Source organism: Anoplopoma fimbria, chromosome 2, assembly GCF_027596085.1.
Source record: "Anoplopoma fimbria isolate UVic2021 breed Golden Eagle Sablefish chromosome 2, Afim_UVic_2022, whole genome shotgun sequence".
NCBI lineage: Eukaryota > Metazoa > Chordata > Actinopteri > Perciformes > Anoplopomatidae > Anoplopoma > Anoplopoma fimbria.
In genome coordinates, this window is record NC_072450.1 from 15,388,123 (window position 1) to 15,410,918 (window position 22,796).

At 38.0% G+C, this 22,796-nt stretch overlaps 1 protein-coding gene across 1 annotated transcript in view; it reads left to right on the forward strand.

Moving 5' to 3' along the window:
* The window catches only part of LOC129105835 (CUB and sushi domain-containing protein 1-like), a 357,039-nt gene that overhangs the window by 183,739 nt on the left and 150,504 nt on the right, over positions 1-22,796 (forward strand). Inside the window, exons 4-7 of the mRNA XM_054617046.1 lie at positions 2,549-2,743; positions 3,706-3,913; positions 13,170-13,282; positions 14,130-14,207. Of these exons, the coding sequence (XP_054473021.1) occupies positions 2,549-2,743; positions 3,706-3,913; positions 13,170-13,282; positions 14,130-14,207 (594 nt within the window). The remainder of the gene's footprint in view (positions 1-2,548; positions 2,744-3,705; positions 3,914-13,169; positions 13,283-14,129; positions 14,208-22,796) is intronic.

Genomic DNA, 22,796 nt, shown 5'->3' on the forward strand with positions numbered 1-22,796 from the left:
AGCAATTTATAATTTGTAATCTTACTTTGGAGGTAAAATAACTCACTTAGTCTTATGAAAATTGCTCCAAACATTTAAGACAAGAGTGAACAATTAGGTCAGGTGGAGACAAAAGTGTAACACCTACATTTATTACGGTTTATGTTTGAAATTGTCTTTCCATAGCATGAGTGCGTGCCCTGCATATGAAGCCCTGCTTAGACCTACAGCACAGCCCCTATTCACCTAGAGGAATCAGACATTATCTTTTTAATCAATTTATTATGTCTGCCATTACACTAATCTACTGCATCGGCAGAGAAGTATTATGTTACCTGCATATGGCAGAGCCCTCGGCAATTTGTCTTCTTAGCATTAAAGCTGGTGCTATGAAAAATGTCTCATGCTTATCTACTTTTGTAACATGCAAAGTTATTGCTAGTTATATAAAGAGAATAACATTTACATTTTAATTAAAAAGACAGTATTGTTTTAATTAAAGTATTTTTTTTCTGTTATTTGTTTGGTAGCATGAGTAGACCTCATTTAAACATCAGGAGCTGTATATATCAAACTTCCCCCATTTGAGTAGAATTTGCTTGTTATAGCAATGGTAGATTTCTGCATAAAAGTTGATGTGGCTCACAAAGGATCTGGGTCTGGGGACTATCACTTTAAATACAGCTATTAACCTATCACCTGCAGCAAACATGTATATGAATATTAAGTCCTCTAAAAGTGGGTAATGTCAGCTGCCAGATGTTGCCAAAATGAAGCTACACTTTATATATACTGTATCCCACATTCACCCTACTTAAGCACCGCAGACAAGCCACAGTTTGGCACATAGAAATAAAAGATAATGTTTTGATATTAAAAGTTTAGTCCAAGCAAACCAGACTGTACTGTTCAATATTTGATGGCTGAAAAGAGAACGCTTTGTTGCCAAAACTAAAATGGTTTCTCAAAAATGCAGCTCTTGTTAAGTATGAAATTAGCGCGATACTGACAACACTCGTGAACACTTTATCGTTCCAAAATACCCCCTGATTATTTCAGACATCAGTCTGAATGAGGGAATACCTTTGTGTACCAAGCTGGCCTGCCTGGCAGACACAGGACTCTACGGTCACAAAAGTGTGACTAACGACTTGGCTCAGACAAATTCTTTTTTTAATTCTCTCCTCTTTCTGTTGCTTATCTCACTTTATTTTCTCTCTCTCTTCCACCTTCTTCCCATCCTTCAGTCAATGCTTTACTTTGGGTTCTGAAGTTGATTGTCTGTCCCACTTTGTTAAAACAAAAACAGGCAGCATGCTTGCACAGAGGAAGGCATGGTCAGCTGAGTGTGAGTAACTTGCCTTTGATGCATGACTTCATACAAACTGAATAATGAGTCAATTAGTGTAAATTATACATGTTTAGGACCCACTGTAATTAGTTCACCTCTCTATTTTAACTGTCTGACTGGAGTCTTAGTCTTTACCCTTTCCTGTCTCCTCCTCCTCCCCTCCTCTCCCCCTCTCACTCCCTCTATCATACCGTCGCTAGTCTTTCCCCCCTTCTTCTTTCTCCTCTCTCCCGTCTATCTCTACAACTTCCTTTCTTTTTTTCTCCACTTCCTCTTCTTCTTTGTCTTCCTCTCACCCCACACCCCTCCCTATTTCTCTCTGTCCTAGTTCTCAGGGTCTCATGGTGAAGCTTTGTCTAATTACCATGCTAGCGTTTAATTGAAACAGCATCCACAAACACACAGATTGACTGACTGAATACCCCTTACGTGTAGACACACTGCACTGTGCATGCACATACGCGCACACATAAAAATCAGCCATTTGGATACACTTTACATGCACGCAGTACACACCCAGCAAGTTAACACGCTCCAGTTATACAAATACACATAACACACAGTGTACACCGGGGTCAGATACGGTGGAGTTGGTCCAAGTTGTACTGTGCTGATGCCCCTTCTGTAGAGCTAAGGCATGTTGGCCACAGTCATAGATTGATTTTGGCCTGGTTATGCCATGAGCTGCCTTTAGCTGCTCCCCCTGTAGAGCTGTGTCATCCAAGAACTGGCAACAACAGATGCACATTAGAGACAAAATGCCAGCCAGACATCTAAATACCACACAGTCACTTTCACATATTTTGGGGTTTCTAGCAAACCAAACATACACATCTTATTATTTCATGTTTATTCTGATGGTTGTTATTTGGTCAGTTTCCACTTTAAATGGGAATGGTTCATATGTAAATCGGTGTTAATATTCTGAGATTTGTTTGACATTCAGCTTTGTGTGAATCATCACATTGTTGAACAATTTACATTCAAGAGATATTGTTTAAACTGTTGTTGAAACATGTATCCTATACCAATGGTTCTTAACCTCGGGGTCAGGACAAAATACTCACTTCTTTTTTTGGCATGTAAAAAATACTCAATGTTTTTAGCTCATAGACATATGCGACTAGCGATGTTGGGTCACAAATGTAAGTTGTTTTGTTTCATTTTAAACATCATATAATTAAGTATAATTTTCTCTGTTTCCTCTTTGTGTTTCAGTCTTGCCGAGCCACACATGTGGCACCCCCGGCCTCATCCCAAACGGAGTCATTCATGGCTCGCGGTACAACATGGGGGACAAGATCCGATACAGCTGTGAGTCAGGTTTTGTATTGGAAGGACACAGTATCCTCACGTGTATTGTATCAGCCGGCAGTGGAGCACAGTGGGACTTCCCGTCACCATTTTGTAGAGGTAAGATGTTTTCTTTCTTTCTTTCTTTCTTTCTTTCCCTCTTTCATTCAGTCTGTGTCTGTCTGTGTTCTTTCTGTTTTTCTTTTTCTTTCATTTGTTCTTCTCTCTTTTCTATGTCAGCAATTAAGCCACATACTCTCGTTTTTGAAATAGATGATACAAGTATGTCATGCCTAACCTGACATGACAACTTGCATGTCCCATAACGCTTAGCTCAGAAGGGAAATTTATTTCTAGAAATTCCTAATGCCAAATAATAAAGGAAGGATATAATGTAAGGAAAAATAAACTATTGGGTGGATCATGAGAATTGAAGGACCTTAACATGAGTTCACAGGCCGGAAGAAGATGAAAGCCCCAGTGTATTGATTTTAAAGCACAGCTTAACAAACCATTGTATGACCCAGATGGAGCCTAAAATCCTCAAGCAAAGCCTTTCTGATGGTTCATTAGTCTGCAGACTAGAACAGTTATGCCCAGGTGTTCACCATGTTAAACAGCTCAGCTCAGTGATTAAGTAACTCGTGATAAATCCCTGTAAAAAACACTTTAATATTTTTTGTGTGTTTTTCAGAAGCTTCAAACAAATAATTGGATTTCTGCTTTCTTGTTGATTTATAATATTTCCTTTGTTTTCACATCAATAACTTTGAAGTGTAAGAGTTTGAAGATGTAACAATGACGTATTAATGAAGAAGTAACAATGATAGAATTAATGATGAGTTTGAAAATTACAATATTATTGTTATTTTAGTTGCACTATTCTTATTAATGTGATAATTATGTTAATTTATCTACAAATAAATTAATCCCATCCCCAAAATATTAAAAATAAAAGATAACTAGGAAATGATCAAGCCAACCCAGGAGAGGATGCACCAAAACCAAAGTTTGAAATATGAAAACATACCAGTAGTGTTGCTATTTCTTCTTATTCTTTGTCCTTCTACCTCTCTCTCTAGCGGAGGGAGCATGTGGTGGGACGTTACGAGGCACTGCAGGCTCAATAACCAGCCCTGGGTACCCTGCAGAGTATGACAACAACCTGGACTGTACGTGGTCAATCCTCTCTGAACCCGGGGACACTATAGCTCTCGTCTTCAACGACTTCTTATTAGAGGACAAGTACGACTTCCTGGAAATCAGCGGGACAGAGGCACCAAGCATATGGTGAGATACATTTCATACGCAGACTACAATGTCGAGTAGGTAAATAGTCATGTTGGAGGGCACACAAGTCTGTGTGAAGATCAGCAGGAGTGACACACCACATGCTGAGTTGGTCCATAATAAAAACAGACACATACACACACAGTCACCACTGACATTTGAGAGGTGAATAGATAGGACTTAGCATTTGTGTTTCAGAGCTTGAGGATAACAAACACACAGAAGAAACCACAGCCTCGCTCTGTGATTCAGGTGGGGACACATGATTCTACTCTCCAAGAATTAGTAGCCTGGAGGCATTATTGTTTTGTGAGCTGATGTGTTCACATTAAAGAGAACTGTTGTTGTTTTCACTGCATTTGTCTCTAACTTGTATACATTCAAGGGTGGGGGGGCCGCATTAAAAGAGGACTAATGATGTTGTTCGGGAGGACAGATACAACTACTGATTGATTAGCTGCACAGGAGTCCTGTTGATTTTCCTGTTTCATTCAAATCCCACAGGGAAGGTGATAAATTGTTGTTTTCACTCCCATTTTCTTTGGTCAGATTTGAAAATTGGCACTATGTTGTACCAGAACACACTCTGTTTTTTAAATTTAGAGCGCTGTTGGTATTCACGTTGGTGTGTTTAGAATATAACAAATCTCCAGTAGAGATTTAGGTTGTTTTTTGCAGGGGTGGAGGCTTTCTAACTGTTAGGCATTCAGGGTGATCGCTGTTGCAAGTTGCTGGAACTGCTTGGGGAATCTAGAGAGGGAAGAGAAGTTTGGCCTCCTTCAGTAATAACAACATACATGCCTGTGAGTCAAGGCTGCTCAGATATTGAAGGTAGTAGACTCGTGGCTTTCAGTGCATCATAAATATGGTGGAAAAGCTTCATGCTTACATGAAATGATTTGATATATTTTTTTTCTAGAATTGAGAATTATTTGCAATGTCTTTGTAATCCTTTGTTAAAAAAAAGATTTATATCACTGCAAATTAATGAAATCATCTTGAAAACTGTACAAGGTCACGTGGCATTTTTGCCAATAGAATTTTTAAATCTTAATCTTTATTTATCTTGTCTCTCGCTGGTATATATGATTCCCAAAAAGCATTTATAAATCACCATGTCCTGCAGAAACTGCCTCCCATTTTTAACATTTCCCTCACTTCAACTGATAGATGACATTGTCTTCCATGTGGGGAAATGGTTCATGATTGTGGCCCAACTTGCAGAAGAGCAGAATGATAGGTCGACAGATAAATACGTAGAGTGAAGGAGGCAGTGAGGATAGCACCAGTTGGAAACAAAAGGAATGGAGAATAATTGCATGTTTAGTCCTGTCACCAGCAGAGCTGTACACATCAGCCACGCCATCCTCATGATTCCGCGTGTATGTCAGTGTCAGGTCTTAAGTGGCCCTCTGACTGTGTGAGCTGTTGATCTTTTCGCTAGGCTCTGACAGATTACACACATTCAAGTTTGCACACACACAGACACATGGCTTGTCTCTGACAGTATAATGTTCAAGGACCGATGTCAACCCACCCTCTGCAATGCAGGGGTAAGATAGGGAGCACTCCCAAGGCTTTATCACATGGAAAACAGTGACTGCAGCAACTGGAGCCTTTTGATGCAACCCCTCTAGTTCCTTGTGTTTCATTTGTTGTTTATTGAATGATTCATTAAAATAATTTCAAGGAATATCAGATTTAAGTTGGCAGATAGACACTAAAATAGTATGAAGTGATATGAACAAATTATTTGTGGATGAGAATAATAATTTGATTCTCAAAATGTATACTAGGTTGGAATTTAACAGATGTTGCAATTATATGCTTTGCCTCTAAGGCGCCAAAGGTCACCCAGATGCCTTGTATATTTAATGAAAGTTCACTGACTCCAGGTCTATAACAATGTAATTATATGAATATATTAAATACTATAAGAAAATAAACCTAAATGGGCTTCTGTATGTTTTACAATCCAAAATCCTTTACTCTAGAGGTGGGATTAAGAGATGATTGACATTTCCACTGAGGCATGTGGACAGGTCATTGTGAAAATGACTGGCACCTGACAGGACCACTGTGACGGTTTCTTCCTGTTTACCGTGAGCTTTTTCTGATTGGCTGTCCCAAAAGCAATTTCCTGTTTTATGTTCCTGTCCGCTAGCTGGCGGTTTGAATGTCAGGTTGACTGGTTGACACATACACACACACACACACACACACACACACACACACACACACACACACACACACACACACACACACACACAACACACGTGACACGGACAGAGACACACGTGTGTATATAAGTGATTGTGCCTGATTGATGTGACTTTTTTTAACCCACTGGACAAAGTCATGATTTGATTCCAGTCAGAATACAATCATGGGCATATTATTTTATGTCATTCCTTATATCATGCTTTTTTACCACTTAACTATCATAGCATTTTTTTTTTTACTTTTGTCTAATTTGCTGATTATGTCCTGGATACCCAATTTTTAGGCTACAACTGACCTGCTAATGTTCTGAAACCTGCCTTCTGAGTGATGTCAGTCTAGCCAAAGAGTGCAGTTAATGGCTAATGTGAACTTTATTTCACCCAAATTATTATTGAAACATAAAGAAGGCTGCACAGAGGATGAGGTAGAAAATGAATGCACTGGGAGCAACTGGGAGACAAAGTAAGAGGGGTCAGGAAGGCAGAAGACTTGCAGGCATTTGTGTTGCCTTCTATGGTCCACTGGTTTTATAGCACTGTGTAGCTAATAGTCTGCATTTATTTTTATTCCCCATTTAGCAAGTGAAATGTCAACAGGTCACACAGCTGTTTCTGTATGCAGTTCAGTGCATGTATTTGCACGTGATTTCCATGAATCAATATGTAGTTCCTTATTTTTCTGGGAAACAAGTTATCTGACAAGTAAACTAAATCCAGAAAGGTGACTTTTACAGAAACCTGATAATATTAGTTAAACTGACTGTTTCTCTAAGCAACAGCAGGACTGTCTTTTAAAGAAGAAACTATTTGGATTTTTTTATTTGGCTATTTGATATATGATATACAGAGGTTCCTGTTTCAATACTCTTTGTACTACTTTGGTGCACTGAAATCTTGGTGACACATAAATAGCTTATCCTGGCTTAACATGAAATATACATAAAGGGTGTTATCTGTTTTGTTGTAACAGCTGATATCTTAAAATCTGAACAGATGTTCTAACTGATTACTTTCTTAATCAGTTTAACTATGTTTGCAGCAGGTCTTTCTTGCTTTTAAACCCCTCTTCTCCTGCCTACAACCTCATCACTACCCTTCCACCTTTTTCTCCTTCTTTCCTTTTTCTCCGCATTCTAAACACTCACTCCGGCTATCCCTTCTTCTCTCTTTCAGTCCCCTCTTTCTGTCCTCCTTTCCTCTTTTATCTCAGTCTATCAAAACACAAGAAACACAGAAATGCTTAAAGGCCAATGGTGCTCTGTCATTTTCTTTAACTGAATGAATTCTTACTATGCTTAAAGCCATTATATCCAAGGAGCATGACCTGCAGTGATTATGGTGTTTCGTTCCTCATTGCTTATTACAATGTTCACATTGATTTTAACCCAGTGGCTGGTACAGAAAACTCAAGAATTTGCTGTAATGTATCATCACTTTGAGAGTCAAGGATTTTTAGTTTGTTATGCTGATTTAAAGAGACTGATAGAATCTCAGAATTTTCACAGTAAATGTATCCTTTCTTATCCCATCTTTTCCCTTTCTAACTGAATGAGGGGCCCTAATTGCCAATTATTTCTTAAATCGAATGACAGGGTCACTCACTTGACATAATGTATAAAACTACTACAGTCATGATCCCCTGGGAATTAATTTCAATCACTTTGGTGATCCCCTAAATTTTCCTTTATTGACACAAGTGTTTTGTCAATTTTGGATGGATTGCCATGCAATTTGGTACGCACATTAATGTCCCTCTTAGACAGAATTGTAATACGGTCTGTGATCATTTAACCTTCAATCCAGCCCTATCATCAGGTTAATATTTGAATTTACCCAAAACTTTGTTAAAAGTCCAAATATCTGTTAAGCTAATAACAATCCTATTAGCCTTAACTGTACACCTTTTAGCATGCTAACAAGCTAAACTAAGGTGACGATGTTAGCATTCAGCTCTGTGCCACTTTTAACTAAAGGAAACCTGTTATTTGAACAAACAAAATAAGTTGTTGTCATAAGTAAACATGCAATTTCTGCATGGGTTACATTAAAAGTGAGACTTTTAGCAGTTTTCTATCTATTTTCAACGTATTTTTCTTCTCTTCTCTTTTTTTATAACCTCTGATTTCTCTCTTTTTCGCTATCATGTCTCTTTCTCTCCCTCTCTCTCTTTCTTTTCGCTTTCTCACTCACTCGTTCTCTCACATACACAGACACACACAAACACACATAGACCGTTTGGTTTTTAATTACTTTATTTGGCTGCAATAGAAATAGTTGTAGCAAAGTAATTTCCATTCAGTCATCCACTTTCTATTTGCTTATCCAGCTCATTTTCTAGTCATTTAACCAAGGCAAAATCTGTTCATTGATTGGAAAAGGCATAAGAAGAGCAGCCCAGATGTTACTTTTGTGGGAAGCTCTTCCATCTTCTTCTGAGGGATCCAGAGTGACGGTTAAGGCCAGGGGAGCGTTTTGGCACCTCTTACCGGTCCTGGTTCTCCCCCAGAGCCCCCTCCGAGTAGGCTGGCAAAGCTCTCTTACCATTTGCCAGAACTGTCTAAAGGGGCTTCCTTCAATCAACATCAGGGTCCTGCTGTTTGCCAGCAGACTTATTTTATTCTTACACTCATGTTGTGTCAGTCCAGCCATCCCCATTTCAATCAATGGCAACTACAATCTCATTTTTGACTACTTATTGATTGTCACCCATACAAACAGATAGAGTGTCTGTGGGTAGATTCAGATTCATTCTTTAATGTCCACGTCAAGTAAATTTGCTGTACCCGATAATGTGGCAAGAGGGGAGGAGGGTGAAGCATGGATAGAGGGGTTGGCAGGGGTTATGTGCTATGGTCAGCTCCAAGTTTCCTAAACATTTTGCCCCATGGCAGCAACTCATCTTCATGGAACAAGCAAACAACTACTGAATGGTCTCATCCAAAGCCAAGCATACTCCAGGGGGAAAAAAAAGATAATGTTCTGATGAACCCATAAGGGAAACATCATCTGCAAACATCAGAAATATCAAGCTAATGCCACTGCTGGCAATGTTTAATGCAAACACAAAAAAAAGGCAAGGCACATCCTTATCGGAGTCCACAGCCTGGCTTGAACAAACTTGATGGCTCTGACACCTCATACTTCTGAAGCAACTCCCACAGAAATCTCTGGGAAACATTGTCTCAAGTATTTAAAAAACACATTAGCAAATCCTCATCCTTGCTGAAATACCTTGAAGTTGGTAACATGCTGATCCATTTTTCAAGGATAGAGCATACATACAGTACCATTGCTTATAAATGTGTGATTTAACCATCAGCGAAAAATTATTTTATAGCATCCTGACATTGGTAGGCTTTACCTGGAAGGTTTAGCTGTGTTATTTCCTGATCCTTACTTAAATTTAGGAATTATCGACAACAGGTCTGCAGCATCTGTGGATGAACCTCATCCATCCTCAGTGCCTCTTTCTTTTATTTGCTCTCCTCTCATGTCCCTCTGTTACATCTCCTTTCATTCTTCCATTTAAGTCTCTTTTGTTTGAGCCACTTCCACTTCTCCTCCTCCTCTTTTTCTATCCTCCCAATCCTCTTTTGTAACCACCAGCCATCTCTTAGTCTTCTTTCTCCACTTTCAAACACCTCTCTTGTCCTGTTATTACATTTACATTTTAAATTATGTTTACTGGCTCTGCTATTGTGTGAGTGTGTGTGTGCGCGTGTACGTGTGTGTTTCCGTTTGAGTGCGTGGGCGTGTTATGAGATTAAAAGTACCAGTGTACCAGGGTTTTGCACTAAGCTCTTGGAATAAACAGCTATCTGTTGTGGATAATGTGTTTTCCAACTTTTTTGACTTGTTTCCAATCATTTATTTTTACAGTGCCTTTTTGTCATTTTGCAGGTGCTCACATTCTTGTGCAGCAGTGGGATACACTTAAAATAAAGTATTGCCAGCAATACAAGCAGCCAATATGGTGGACCAGGGCCAAAACAACAGTGCCCAGACAGTTGAAAGTTATATCTGTGTCTTTGTGATGATCATGTATCACCAAAGAGCATGTGGTCTAATTATAGTGAGGTGCACAGAAATACCTGCTCTTGGTTTTCTTTGTATTCTCTGTGTTTCGTGACTTGGCCTCTCTTCTCCTATTGTCTTCTCCTCTCAGGTCTGTCAAACCTCGCCACTGATATATTTTACACCTTCCTTTGTTTTATCCCCATGTGAGTTCTCTCTTTAAGTGAAACTTTCAATTCTCTTCATTTTCTGTTTTCTATCCCCTCCTATCTCAAATCACTCGTCTTCCATCTTCACTTTACTTTCTCATTTATCTCTATCCTTTGTAACTTCGTATTTGTAATGTCTAACCTCATTTAGACATGCCTCCTTGCCTCCCCTTTCTTAAATTTCGACCTCTCCTCGCGACTTCTCTAACCTCCCCCTCTCTCTGTTCATTTAAGTGAATTTCCTTTTCTCACCTCCTCTCCCATGTTCTTCATCCATCAGATCCTGTTTTCTTGCATGCTTTTTTCTGTCCTCTCTCTTCTCTGCTTTATTTCACCTTGTAAATTATCTTTCTAATCTCATATTCTTGCTTTTCTTCCTATAACCTGCTTCACTGGTTACTGTCCAACATGTCTAATCGCATCTGTTCCCCTTCATGTATGTTATTTTCACTAAGTTAGGCTGTCTTCTTTGAAACGTTTATCACTTTCCCCTCTTCTCTTCTCATCTGGTCCTTCTTTTTCCCTTTCTTTTCAGTCTCATGTCTCATTCCTCTCTCCTCCTTCTCTCTGACCTCTTGTCGCTCCCTCATTCCAATGTCAGACAGCTGGCCAGCCCCCATTAATAATTGAAAAGATGCAGCATATCTCTCATTTTTTATCTGTTTCTCTCTCTACTTTTCAGATTTTGCTGAAAAGTAGAGAGAGAGAAACAGATGTCCTTTTAAACACTCTTAAACTTATTTTTCAAAATCCTTGCTGTCCCGAACCATAAACCTGATCTAAAGAAGGGCTGTTTTTCAGCCAGCTCTCAGTACATTTGTTAAAGCTGTGATAATTGATTTCTTACCACTAGAGAGCATACATTTTTCAATAAAATGTGCAAAGAAACACAAATTTATCAAAGTACAGAGCCCAAACAAGACATAATCCTCAAAAAAGAAACATGATTTGGGAATAACGTATTGCTCTTAATATTTTTGAAGTGCAGATAGGTTTTAACACAGATGGCCCCTGTAAGGCACACCACTGGGCCTCTAGTCTCTTGCAACTTGACTTATCTCCCAAAACCTTTCAGCCAATCAGTTTCACCAAAAAGCGAACTAGGGTGCCATGACAATTGACATTTTATTCAAAGACAAGGAGCTGCTTTTTTCTGGGTACATGTTAAGTTGAGTCAAAGGTAAAATGTAGCTAGTGTAAACTAGCATTCCTTGACCTCAGTGATCAAGTGTGGTTTCAGCGTTTCTGCAGCAAATAAAATCTTGATGTTTGATTTTGATCCATTTTTAAATGACATATGTGTCTTTAAGTCATAGAAGGAGCTCCCCAAAAGCTTAATGTATACACCTGAACACAATTATTAAGATTGATCAGGCAATTGGTCAGACAGTAGGCACATCATTTTTTCTTACCCACAATACATGGAGCTCATAGGTCAGGGTAAGGTGCAGAACATAGCATAGCATAGCACATGTCTCCAATAATAAGCACTCAATGAGGTCCTTTAACAAGCACTCTTAATATCATTTTTGTATCACTTCTCATATTGTTGTTTCTGCCCTTTTCCTCATCTGTGTTTCCTTCTCCCTTTATCTACTCAGTATACCTGCGGCATTATTGAAGGGCAGCTACAGTGGCTCTTGTTGCTCAAGGGAGGATGGTAGAACATTGGCTTCCAGGCAGTCTCTTACATCATTTCCTTTTTTGTCTCAGTGCACCATTTTCCCAACATTTTAAAATCGTTCTTTACCACTGCTTTGGTTGCCGTTCCTAACAAAATGTGAGAGCAGATAAATCTGATGTAATACTTACCATAGGCAACCAACTCATCGTCTCAGTGGTGATGATTTAAAAAGTGTTTTTGAAGACGGGAACTTTGCAAACTTTCTACTACTTTACTATGTGCTCTTCAATATGGCTTTCTGTTGCTTTTCAATCAATCGGTGAACAGGCATATCAGTACATTTTCACTTTTTCACTTTTTTTTTTAAAGCAAAGATTTGTTGAAAATCTTTCAGTTAAACACACTTGGGAGGGAGTGGGAGTTATACTGTACCCAGTACAAGCGCAGTGCTCTGCTTCTGGCCAGTGCTGATCATTATGTGAAAGGAAGATATCACTCATCTTATTCCCTGGTCCACATTTTCCAAGCGGGTGGAACAAATTGCCTTTCAGCTAAAATCTCCTTGAATTACAGCCAGCCTTTGCACCTCGGACGACAATGCAAAGTGACATCAATATCATGCTTTGAACTCATTGGAAAGTTCTGCTTCATAAGGGATATTTTTATTTATTGAAAGGCTATCGGATGAAGCTATTTAGTTATTCACACTTCTATGTTCTGCATTGTATGATGTATTGTATTCATGATTGTTTGTGATGGGTGATTTCACAGTGCTTGGTCGTGCTGCAATCTATAATGCTTTAATCTGCAATTACATGGCAGCATGTTGAAGCACTTTTCTTTAGCAATGGTATTTATGTTAGAGGAATTATTCTACCTCAAATTCATAATACGTAAGCTCATCTTCAATGAGAGGGTGGATACTGTATATCTGCAATAACAAAAGCTTTATTTTTTTTAACATCATAACATTTCTTTTCCATGTCTGTCTCTGCTGAATTTTCTGAAGTATGTTAGAAATACTTAGGAGCAAAAAGTCAGTGCAAGTAAACTCTAATTTAGAAAGTCTGACACATATGAGATACATTAGTTATGAAATGTGAATATTAATAGGTCTGTTTGTCATATTGTCTATCCTTCTCTTTTTTTTGTTTTTTATTAATAATTTCTTATTTGCTTCCCTCCAGGCTGACTGGTACAACCCTGCCCTCACCGGTGATCTCAAATAAGAACTGGCTACGGATACATTTCACCTCAGACAGCAACCATCGAAGAAAAGGATTCAGTGCTCAATACCAAGGTATATCACACTCATTCAGTCTTATTACTTATCTGCTCTCTGCCTCCCTTTTATGCATACATGTATGGTATGCTCATGTTTTAGAATGACTATTATTGGGGACATAAGTCTGAAACCACCTGACTTGATTTTCTGGACCTTTCCTGTCATCTAATTGACTGGTTGTATTACTTAATTAGCATATTAGGGTGCATATTAGTATCCGTGTGGCGGCTCAGATTTAATTGGCTTCTTCCAATGTTAAACATGGCGATCCAAGACTTGTATATTTTGCTGCGTGTCTAAATTCCTGTCTCCTTCTCTTTTACAAATCATGTTATGCTGTTTCTTTCTTCCTCAGTCTTTGGTCCCTTGCTCTTGCCATTGGTAACTTTCCGTCTGTCTCTTCTTTGTGTCTCATCTGAGAGAGAGAGAGAGAGAGAACGAGAGAGAACGAGAGAGATGAGATTTGCTTTTCTCAGTGGAATGTAGTTTGGTTGTAGCATAGACTTTTTTGTTATCCTTTGCAATGGTGCTACTTACGATGAAATAGATGGAATCCATTTTAAAGCTACTCTACTGCTTTGGTCTTCTCCCCCTTTTTTCTCCTCTCAAGTCCCTTCTTCTCTGTGCCTTTTAATGTCTTCTCCCTTTCCCCTGTTCTAATTTTCAGTTTCTGCCACTGTTGCATTTGTTGTAGGTTTGTTATTGGAGGGCGAGCTTGAAGCACTACTTGATTGCAGAGAAATTGCACAGCTGTATTGAATGGAAATGCTGATAATAATAAGCATTCAAATGTATGCAGTAATTTAGGTTTAATAAAATATTATTTCTAATTATTAACCTCCTTCTCCTCTCCTTTCTGCAGTGAAAAAAGCAATAGAGTTGAAGTCCAGAGGGGTGAAGATGATGCCCAGTAAAGACTCCAGTCACAAAAATGCTGTCTGTAAGTAAACTACTGTTTGCTGTTTGTGTGTGTTTCAGATAGTGTGACTGTCATTTAGAAACCAAAGTTAAAACACATTTGGTCACACACATAAACACATGTGAGCAGCCACGTCACACACACACACACACACACACACACACACACACACACACACACACACACACACACACACACACACACACACACACACACACACACACACACACACACACACACACACACACACACAAGCATTCTGTATGTACACAAGGACACACAGCCTACATTCATCTTTGATGTGGAAAGAGCAGTAATTTCATCAATTTTTCATTGGGGTTGCCCTTCTAGGAGACAAGAATTAGTACCGCACTCTTCCACAAGTTTTTTTTCATATTTCCTTCAAAGTGTCAGAGGTCCATATGAAATGAGTTTATAAATAGGCGTTGATGTGTGTTTACAGAACAAAATTTATTTATATAGAAGTAAATATATTAAAAACACACCCAGTATTTGCAAAGAGATTGTATTTTTATACTACAGTAACAACATTCAAGTTTTGACTGGCTTGAATTATACTATCAATTTAGTTATTTTACACACCGTACAATGATGCAAGTAAACCCTTCTTTTTATGATTATTTTTTGGTAATAACTTTAAAGCAAGGTGATGGTTATGAAGGTTTGAAGAACTTTTCAAGCTTTCCTTTGTCACACACGATGAACCTCACTCTGCTGGTGTCATGATGACAATCTGATACAGTCCATAATAAACTCAATGCAGCATAATGACTCACTGTCTGCTCGCTGCAGCTATTGTTTCCCAATGGATATGTTATTGTATTTTCCATTTCAGCTTTTTATTATATTCTAACTTTCTGAATTTCGAGTGGAGTCTGGGGGTTTGGTGTTGGGACTCTTCATGGCCAAAGCTGGAAATGCGCCCACTACATCTCATTTGTTCCCTCTGGAGGTGCAGCCGAGAATACGTAAATTGACAGTGTAATCTACATCAGGTGAAGTCATTAATGGGTACATTTTTGACAGCCCACTTCTGAGACATACTGTTAGCCAGTAGTGAAATGCAAAGAGCATCTCTCAGGCTATGAAGCTGACAATACAAAACAGATAAAATTTTTGCATTTGCCAACGCCAAAACACGGTTGCTGTTAAGGCAGACCCGGAAGCCTGCAGATGGGTCTTCCGGCTGTGCTGTTTTATATGTGCTCGCAAAAGTGCAACTGGCTCGCACGCCAATCTGCTTATTGTGCTGACCTCAGCATGTGTAGCTAGCATCCTATGGCTTATATAAGTGTCCAAGCGTAACTGGTGCTTGTGAACTTTGGTTTCACATTACAAAATGTGCATCGGCCTACATACAAAATGTCTTGGCATTTTCCATAACTGGACGGCCAGCCCAAGTCTATGTGTGGGAAACACTGAAATCCTAATGGACATTAATGACAACCAATATATGGAGTAGATGTTACTGTCTGTTTCAGTTTTCCAATCTACTCTCTTGTCCGTTTCTCATGTGACTCAACTCTTAGCTTGCATAATATCCTACATGTCATTTCAATGGGATTTAAGTAGGTGTTGTTGTGCCTCTCACCTGTCGTTTGTGCCATGGTAAAAGCCACTTTCTTGTACTTTTTAAATTATACACAGGGACCAGTTTGAATACAAAGCATGACTATATATCAAAGCTAATCATCAGATTCATTAGCATATTTAGGCTGTAATTTGCATGCTGTTAATGATTAAAATCATTTCCCATTATTGTTGGTACTGTGAAAATAACATTAGACATCCAGCCAACCAAGTAACATGAAGGTGAATATATTTCTTTCTGAAGTGATGAACAGGATTGACATGGTCCTCAGAGCACCTGAAGCAAAGACAGTAAGTCACATTTCAACTAAGTCGCAGCTAATGGGAATCCAAATAAACTAAAGCAATATGTTGACCCTAAGGCAATTAAACATTGAATTTAACGATAAACGTGATGAATATTTCTAAAATGACAGCGGCTTTCTTTGCGGCTTGCAGATGCCCTTAAAACAGTATCTGGATCATGTGACTAAGGCTTTTAATTGTCACAGAAGCCCAAGCTCATACCTCATCCATTCCTTAGGGTTTAGCTTCATAATAAACCCCTCATCAATAATTCTGCGGATTTACACGCTCAGCCAAGCATGTGCTGGTGCAATTAACATTACTATGTGTGTGAGTGTGAAGAAGAAATTTTGTGTGCTTGTGTGCTTCTTCATGTGTTGTGGTTATTAAGATTAAACTGGTATGCTCTCTGTGTATTTGAGTGTGTGCACGCGTATGTGAGAAGTTCCTTTGGCAAATCAGTATATAATATTTATCAATGATGTAGTGCTCAGTGAAGAGTTCAGACATCACGCACACTTTCTTTTTGCTCTCGCTTATACAAACTAAGCATGCACAGATACACACAGATACACACTTATATGTAAGCACACTCATACACAAATTTGTTTCCATGTGAGAGAATTGCCTGAAGTCAGTCTGCTGAGTCCAGAGCTATTGCATTTGCTTATTACAAGAAGGGCCAGTTTACAAAAACATCTTGTTGTGAAGTAACTCTCTTATTATGGGGGTCTGTGGAGGTTTTTCTCAGGCTGCCATGTAAATGTATTAAAATGAACTATAGTATAGCCTTGAAAATGTGATGTTCCACATGTTCCTTAAATACATATTAATTTGAAAAGCAAAGTTCTAACTACATAAACGGTAATCCTCGTCTGCAAAAACTCAGCTACGTAATGTCATGACTTGTTATCATGGTGTTAAGTTAAATCACAGTGATCACCAATTGTCCATATGTGCTTAAAGAATCTCCCAAGCTGTCCCACTTGTAAAATTATCGCTGCCCTGTAGAAAACCAGCTTTGTTATCACAATGCCGAGCCAAAGAATGATGATAATGGCTATTAACTGTGTAGTCCAGGGCTCCCTAAAGCTTTTGAAGCCCTCGACCTAAATGAGAAATTTAGTTTCTCACCCTGGGATCCATGCAAATTAAAACATAGCATTTTTATCATTGGGACCAAAACTTAGTAAATGTGGGTTTTCACATTGGGTTGAAGGCTCAGTAAGGTTACCTCAATCATGTACTTTAGTTAGGCCATCAGGCTGGGAACCTGATCATTAAAACATAAAAAAGTAAAGCGAAGGTCCACTTTTGGTCCCGAACCAGTCTTTGAACAACACTCCTTTACACTGTATGACTCCCAGTGGTAATATTAAAGCTGTATTGCAGAGAATTATGCAATAAATAATCATTACAAAGAACCAGAGACTGATGATAATGAGTTTTACCTGTCTAGAGAATGGAGTGCTTATGAATCATAATCTAAAAGACTGTCTGTAGCAGCATCTAGCCTATATCAAAGCACAGTCTAATGGACAGACACACATAAGAATATGTTTCAATCAGTTTGAGAACAGTATGTTTATGAATAATTCTCACACTGACTATTGATTAGAATCTTACCTTTTACTGAAGATAGATAGATGGACAGATAGATAGAGACAGAAATAAATAACAGATAAAGAAAAAGAAGAACAGAAAGACAGACAGAGAGAAAGAGAGACAAGCATACATACAGACAGATAGATAGATAGATAGATAGATAGATAGATAGATAGATAGATAGATAGATAGATAGATAGATAGATAGATAGATAGATAGATAGATAGATAGATAGATAGATAGATAGATAGATAGATAGATAGATAGATAGATAGATAGATAGATAGATAGATAGATAGATAGATAGATAGATAGATAGATAGACGGACATACAGATAGATGGACAGACAGGTAGACATCCAAGAGATACACCAATATAAAAGTGTGGTAACTACAAAATGTAAAATGGTTCAAATGAAAGCAGCCCATCTTGCAGTTGCCCTCTCTCAGTTGCAACATTAGCTTACTGCTGAGAATGTGTCATAATTATAGAGAGGCAGAAAGATTGTGATTAAGGAGTTTTACTCCCTAGACAATGACCTAGAACTGTAATGAATCATTATTGTGAGAGTGTGATTCATAATCAGTGTTATTTTCACGATTGTCAGGCTAGGTAGTTCTGGGCTGCAGATTACTCCAATGAAAGCAATGCAACCACTTGAAACATGGAAATCACACAATAGTGCGGCACCACAGCTGAATACATTTAGGAAAACCTCAGAGTAATGCAGACTGTAACCATCAGAATATGACCTTATACTGTGTATTTATGTGGATAAATCTTGTGGGCTCAACAAATAGATGCTGGAAAGATGGCTGCAGTCTTCAGCTGCAGTCTTCAGCTGCTGGCTTGATTGACCTGTGAGCACAAGAACATGGAGTAGAGAGAGAGAGGGCTGAGTGGATAAGAGGCTACGAGGAGAGCAGAGGAGAGCATATCAACAAACTGCACTTCACACATTTCTCTGCTCATCCAGCAGGAATCTGAAGAGCACCTCAAAGGCTCTTACCTGAAACACATGTCAGTTGATCACACACACACAAACACACTCCAACTCAAAAATACTCTCCCACTTCCTGCCTCTCTCTTTCTCTTTGCACCCTCTGTCATTGACTCTTTGACAGTTTCTTTTTTTTAATGGTTCATCTGTCTGTTGTTATAATAACTAATCTTTTGTGCAACACGGTTTACATTGTCAATGCAAATGTATTTTGTGTTTATCCGTCTTACGTTTCCCTCAAACCATTTTTAAAATATTTTTCAGTGGTTTGTAACTCTTTCCATTGAGAACGTCAACAACAGTTTCTTACACGAAAGAAGATAACAATAGAACATCCACATATTCAATATGGCCTTGTTTCAAAATGTCAGCCCTGTTTTAAGACTATGAAGGGCATTTGTGGTTAAAATTTTGAATCAACCAACTCTGAACTGTAAAGTTAAAGTAAATGAACAACTAAACTGTTCATTGTGACACCTGTCTGCATGGGCAAACAGCTCTATGCAGCAGACTATTTAAACAATGGAGACAAGAGTAATTACTCATCTTTCAAGCATTTAATGGGATACATTTTTGTTGGAGTTTATATTAGTAAATTAGATTCTTCTTTCTCAACAGAAAACAAAATGATAACATTATTTTACCACCATTTGAAAATGGTAAGTATCTTGTAATATGTAGGTTATTATACCTTAATTATTTTGAAAATGATTTAAAAAAGGGATAATAAAATATTAATATTTTGTCTTAATATTCACACCATATATGTACATTCTTAGCATTTAAACTTCAAATGATGTCTTATACATACTTAATTAGTTGAAATTGATGAATAGGTTTCCAGTTTGTAAAGTTCTCATGAGTCACACCCTCTTGAGTGTTCATGATTGCCAGAACTAAACGTTTATGATACAATCTTGTTTATAAAAGCTGTTTGGTCTAATCTGGCTATGTTCAGTCACATAATCTCCTTGTGCTTGTGGGCACGTAATAAGCAAATAACTGATATCCGATAAATAAATCAACAAGTGAACAAACAGAAAAGGATAAAAAGAGAGAATACACAACAATAGTAATTTAGAAAACTAAAGAATGTACTCAGCTCAGCACTTTACATAGGTATTGTACATAATAACTTCATCTGCAAAGTAACTACATTTGTCAAATAAATCTTGTGGAATAACAAAGTTAAGCATTTCCCTCTGTAATGTAATGGTTTAGAGGTATAAAATAGCATAAATTGAAATGCTAAAGTTAGGAACAGATATAGTTACATCCCACATCTGCAGCAGCCAAATAGTCTATATGTTTGTTACCAAGAAATTCATATTTTTCAGCCAATTCATAGATTTATTACTTCCAAGGCATGGGTGCAAAGTGAATAGTTGAGAACAGGAGGGAACGATTCATTTAATGAGTTCAAACCCTGTTTATAGGAGTGGGCCGCTGACGCAAAGAGTCTATTAGACATCAGAAATGCCAAATGTATATGAGCATCGATGAGGAAATGAATCACTTTTTCCAAATTCCTGAAAAGTTGACTTTTAGAGATGAAAGGTTTGCTGAAGACACTTTGATGATATGGAAATTATATTATGTATCATAGGCTTGTGTTTAAGCGTTGAATGGTCTTTTAAGTGCAAATATGGGATTAAGTCAGCTTGAGGATTTTTGACAAGCCCAGCAATATATTTTCTAAAACAATCTCATGTTGTTTGCATGAGCTGGATTTGTTTCGGCAATATGAACCTTTGTATTTGATGCCAATGAAAGCCATTTGAACGTTAGTGAGAGGAGAAGGATGACAGTGTGACAGACAAAGTGTGTTTTTAGAGGGTGTTTGTGTGGTGATTTTTGGATAGAACATCAAAAACACAGCAGCGCAACAAGACAGCTTGTTCTGTTTGCATCATATCGCACGCAAACATGCATACACAGCGTCCATACGCGCACAACCCCTCAGCAAAAATCAAATCACCAAATCATTCATCCATCTTTTATGCTAGGATGCACCACTCTCAGCACCCCTTTGTAAATTGCAGCTAATGTGTACTACAGAGAAAATGCGGGGTGAGCAAGCTGAAATTACAAAAGTAGAGAGAAGGACTGAGTGGGAGCAGAGGCAGATGTGGAGGACAGGAAGAGAGAGGCAAGTGAGAAAGATACAAGAAGAGATGGGACAGGAAGAAAAAGAGATGCTAAGAGGTCAGATACAGCTCTTTCTTCAGGATATTCTCTTTTATTTCCATTGTTGCTATTGTAGTCCCTCTTCAGCATCCTCCTCATTTTCATTTTATTCATGCTGTCCTTCCTCTCCCTTTATTTTTTTGGTTTTTTTGCTAACCACCATTATTCATCCACAGAGTTCCATTAGACAGAGCTGGTTTAAACTGGTTTCTGTCATGTTGTCTGGTCTCATTTACATTTACATTACGTTTTAGGCATGCAGCAGATGCTCCCAGCCACAGCGAAGTCTGAAACCAATGAAAGTTTCCAAATATGAGCTGGACAAAAATTGGCATGTGTTTTGCGTTTGTGCTTTTTGTAGGCCCACAACTGATCATGCAGATAGATGAGAAAAACAAAGCACTGCACATTTTTCTGCCATATTTTTTTTTTTTTTTGACAATTTCTCCCCCGGGAGGTTTTATTAAATATTTGTGTAATAGCACACTTCATGTTTGGATTTTCTTTGTCGTAGTTCACAAATTTTTTACTGTTCTTAAAACTAAGATAAAGTGTATTATGGACGCAGACAAATTGTAAGGGAGGCACAATTCCTGAAATAATTGATACTAGAGCAAGTTTCCACACATACAGGAAAACCCTAATGTCCTTGGAAATTGTATCAGTTAAAAAATAAATAGAATATTTATACACTTTTTAAGGGGTGGGAGATGTATTCAGAACCTTTGCTTATAGTGGGTAGGATTTGGTTGCATCTTGTGGTGAGGTTGCAGATTGCAGCCAACTGAAACTTCTTCCGTGTGCCAAGCGTGTAGGAGAGCTACAACATGAAAACCCGAATGGCCCTCTCTAGGGCCAGTGTTTGAGTTGTCCATTCTGAGTCACCGTAGAAACATAGCGGCTGGCTCATAATGAAGACCCACTACATATTTAGACATAGATGGCTCATTCTAAGGTAACGAAAACACAACGATTATTATTTTCAACTGATTATTACACACAATATATCATAATTACTTAATATTATATAACATTTATGCCTACTACACAATGTTATTTACAGTAGAAGTAGAGATATCTTGATTAATAGTAAAAATAGTATTATTGACAATGTATTTGAGTATCACAATTTAAGAAGTTATCATTGTGGAGACGGAATGGCAATGTCATTACATTACATGTCATTACATTACATTTTCATAATATTAATGATATTATTGTATATTTGGGTCATTATTACTGATGTGTTAACTTATAAGCAGTATTTACTTGTTGCGGCTGGTCATTTACAGAGAACATTTTGTATAGCGTTTGGTAGTTTTGTGTCAAGTTTAGTATTTATGAGCATTTCCTGTATTTTCTATTTAACATTTAATAGGTAAAGTAACTAGTGAGCATAGCATATAAAATAATTAAAATTAAGTAGAAAAATATTTTTTGGTTTAAGCATAAAATGGAAATGCCTAAAACAAAAGAAAGATAAGTACAGAATCTTTGTTTGCTACGAGCAATCAGTCAAATGTCTCCTTTCTCATCTCATGACATCTTGCATAATGAATTCCAGCTCTGTTCCGGGACAAGCTAAAGTTCAAAAAGTCATCTAAAGCTGTTCACAGTTTTCTACAGATATCAGCACCTCACAGCTGAATGCTCTTTAAATGCTTTTTGACCTGGGGCTTGTCAGGCTAACGCCACTCTACTGGCAGTTACATTATCACTTTGTGGGGAACAAACAACATTATGAAGAATGACTGAAATATAGGCTAAAGAAACACAAAACAAATGTAAGTTAATTTATTTTGTCGAGTGGAAAAGAGTTTTCTCTGCTTATCTATTTACTACTTGTCTTAAGTACTGTAACCTTAGATAACTCAAACCCTGGTTGTGTTGTTTGATTGCTCATGACATGATCGGTTTGGA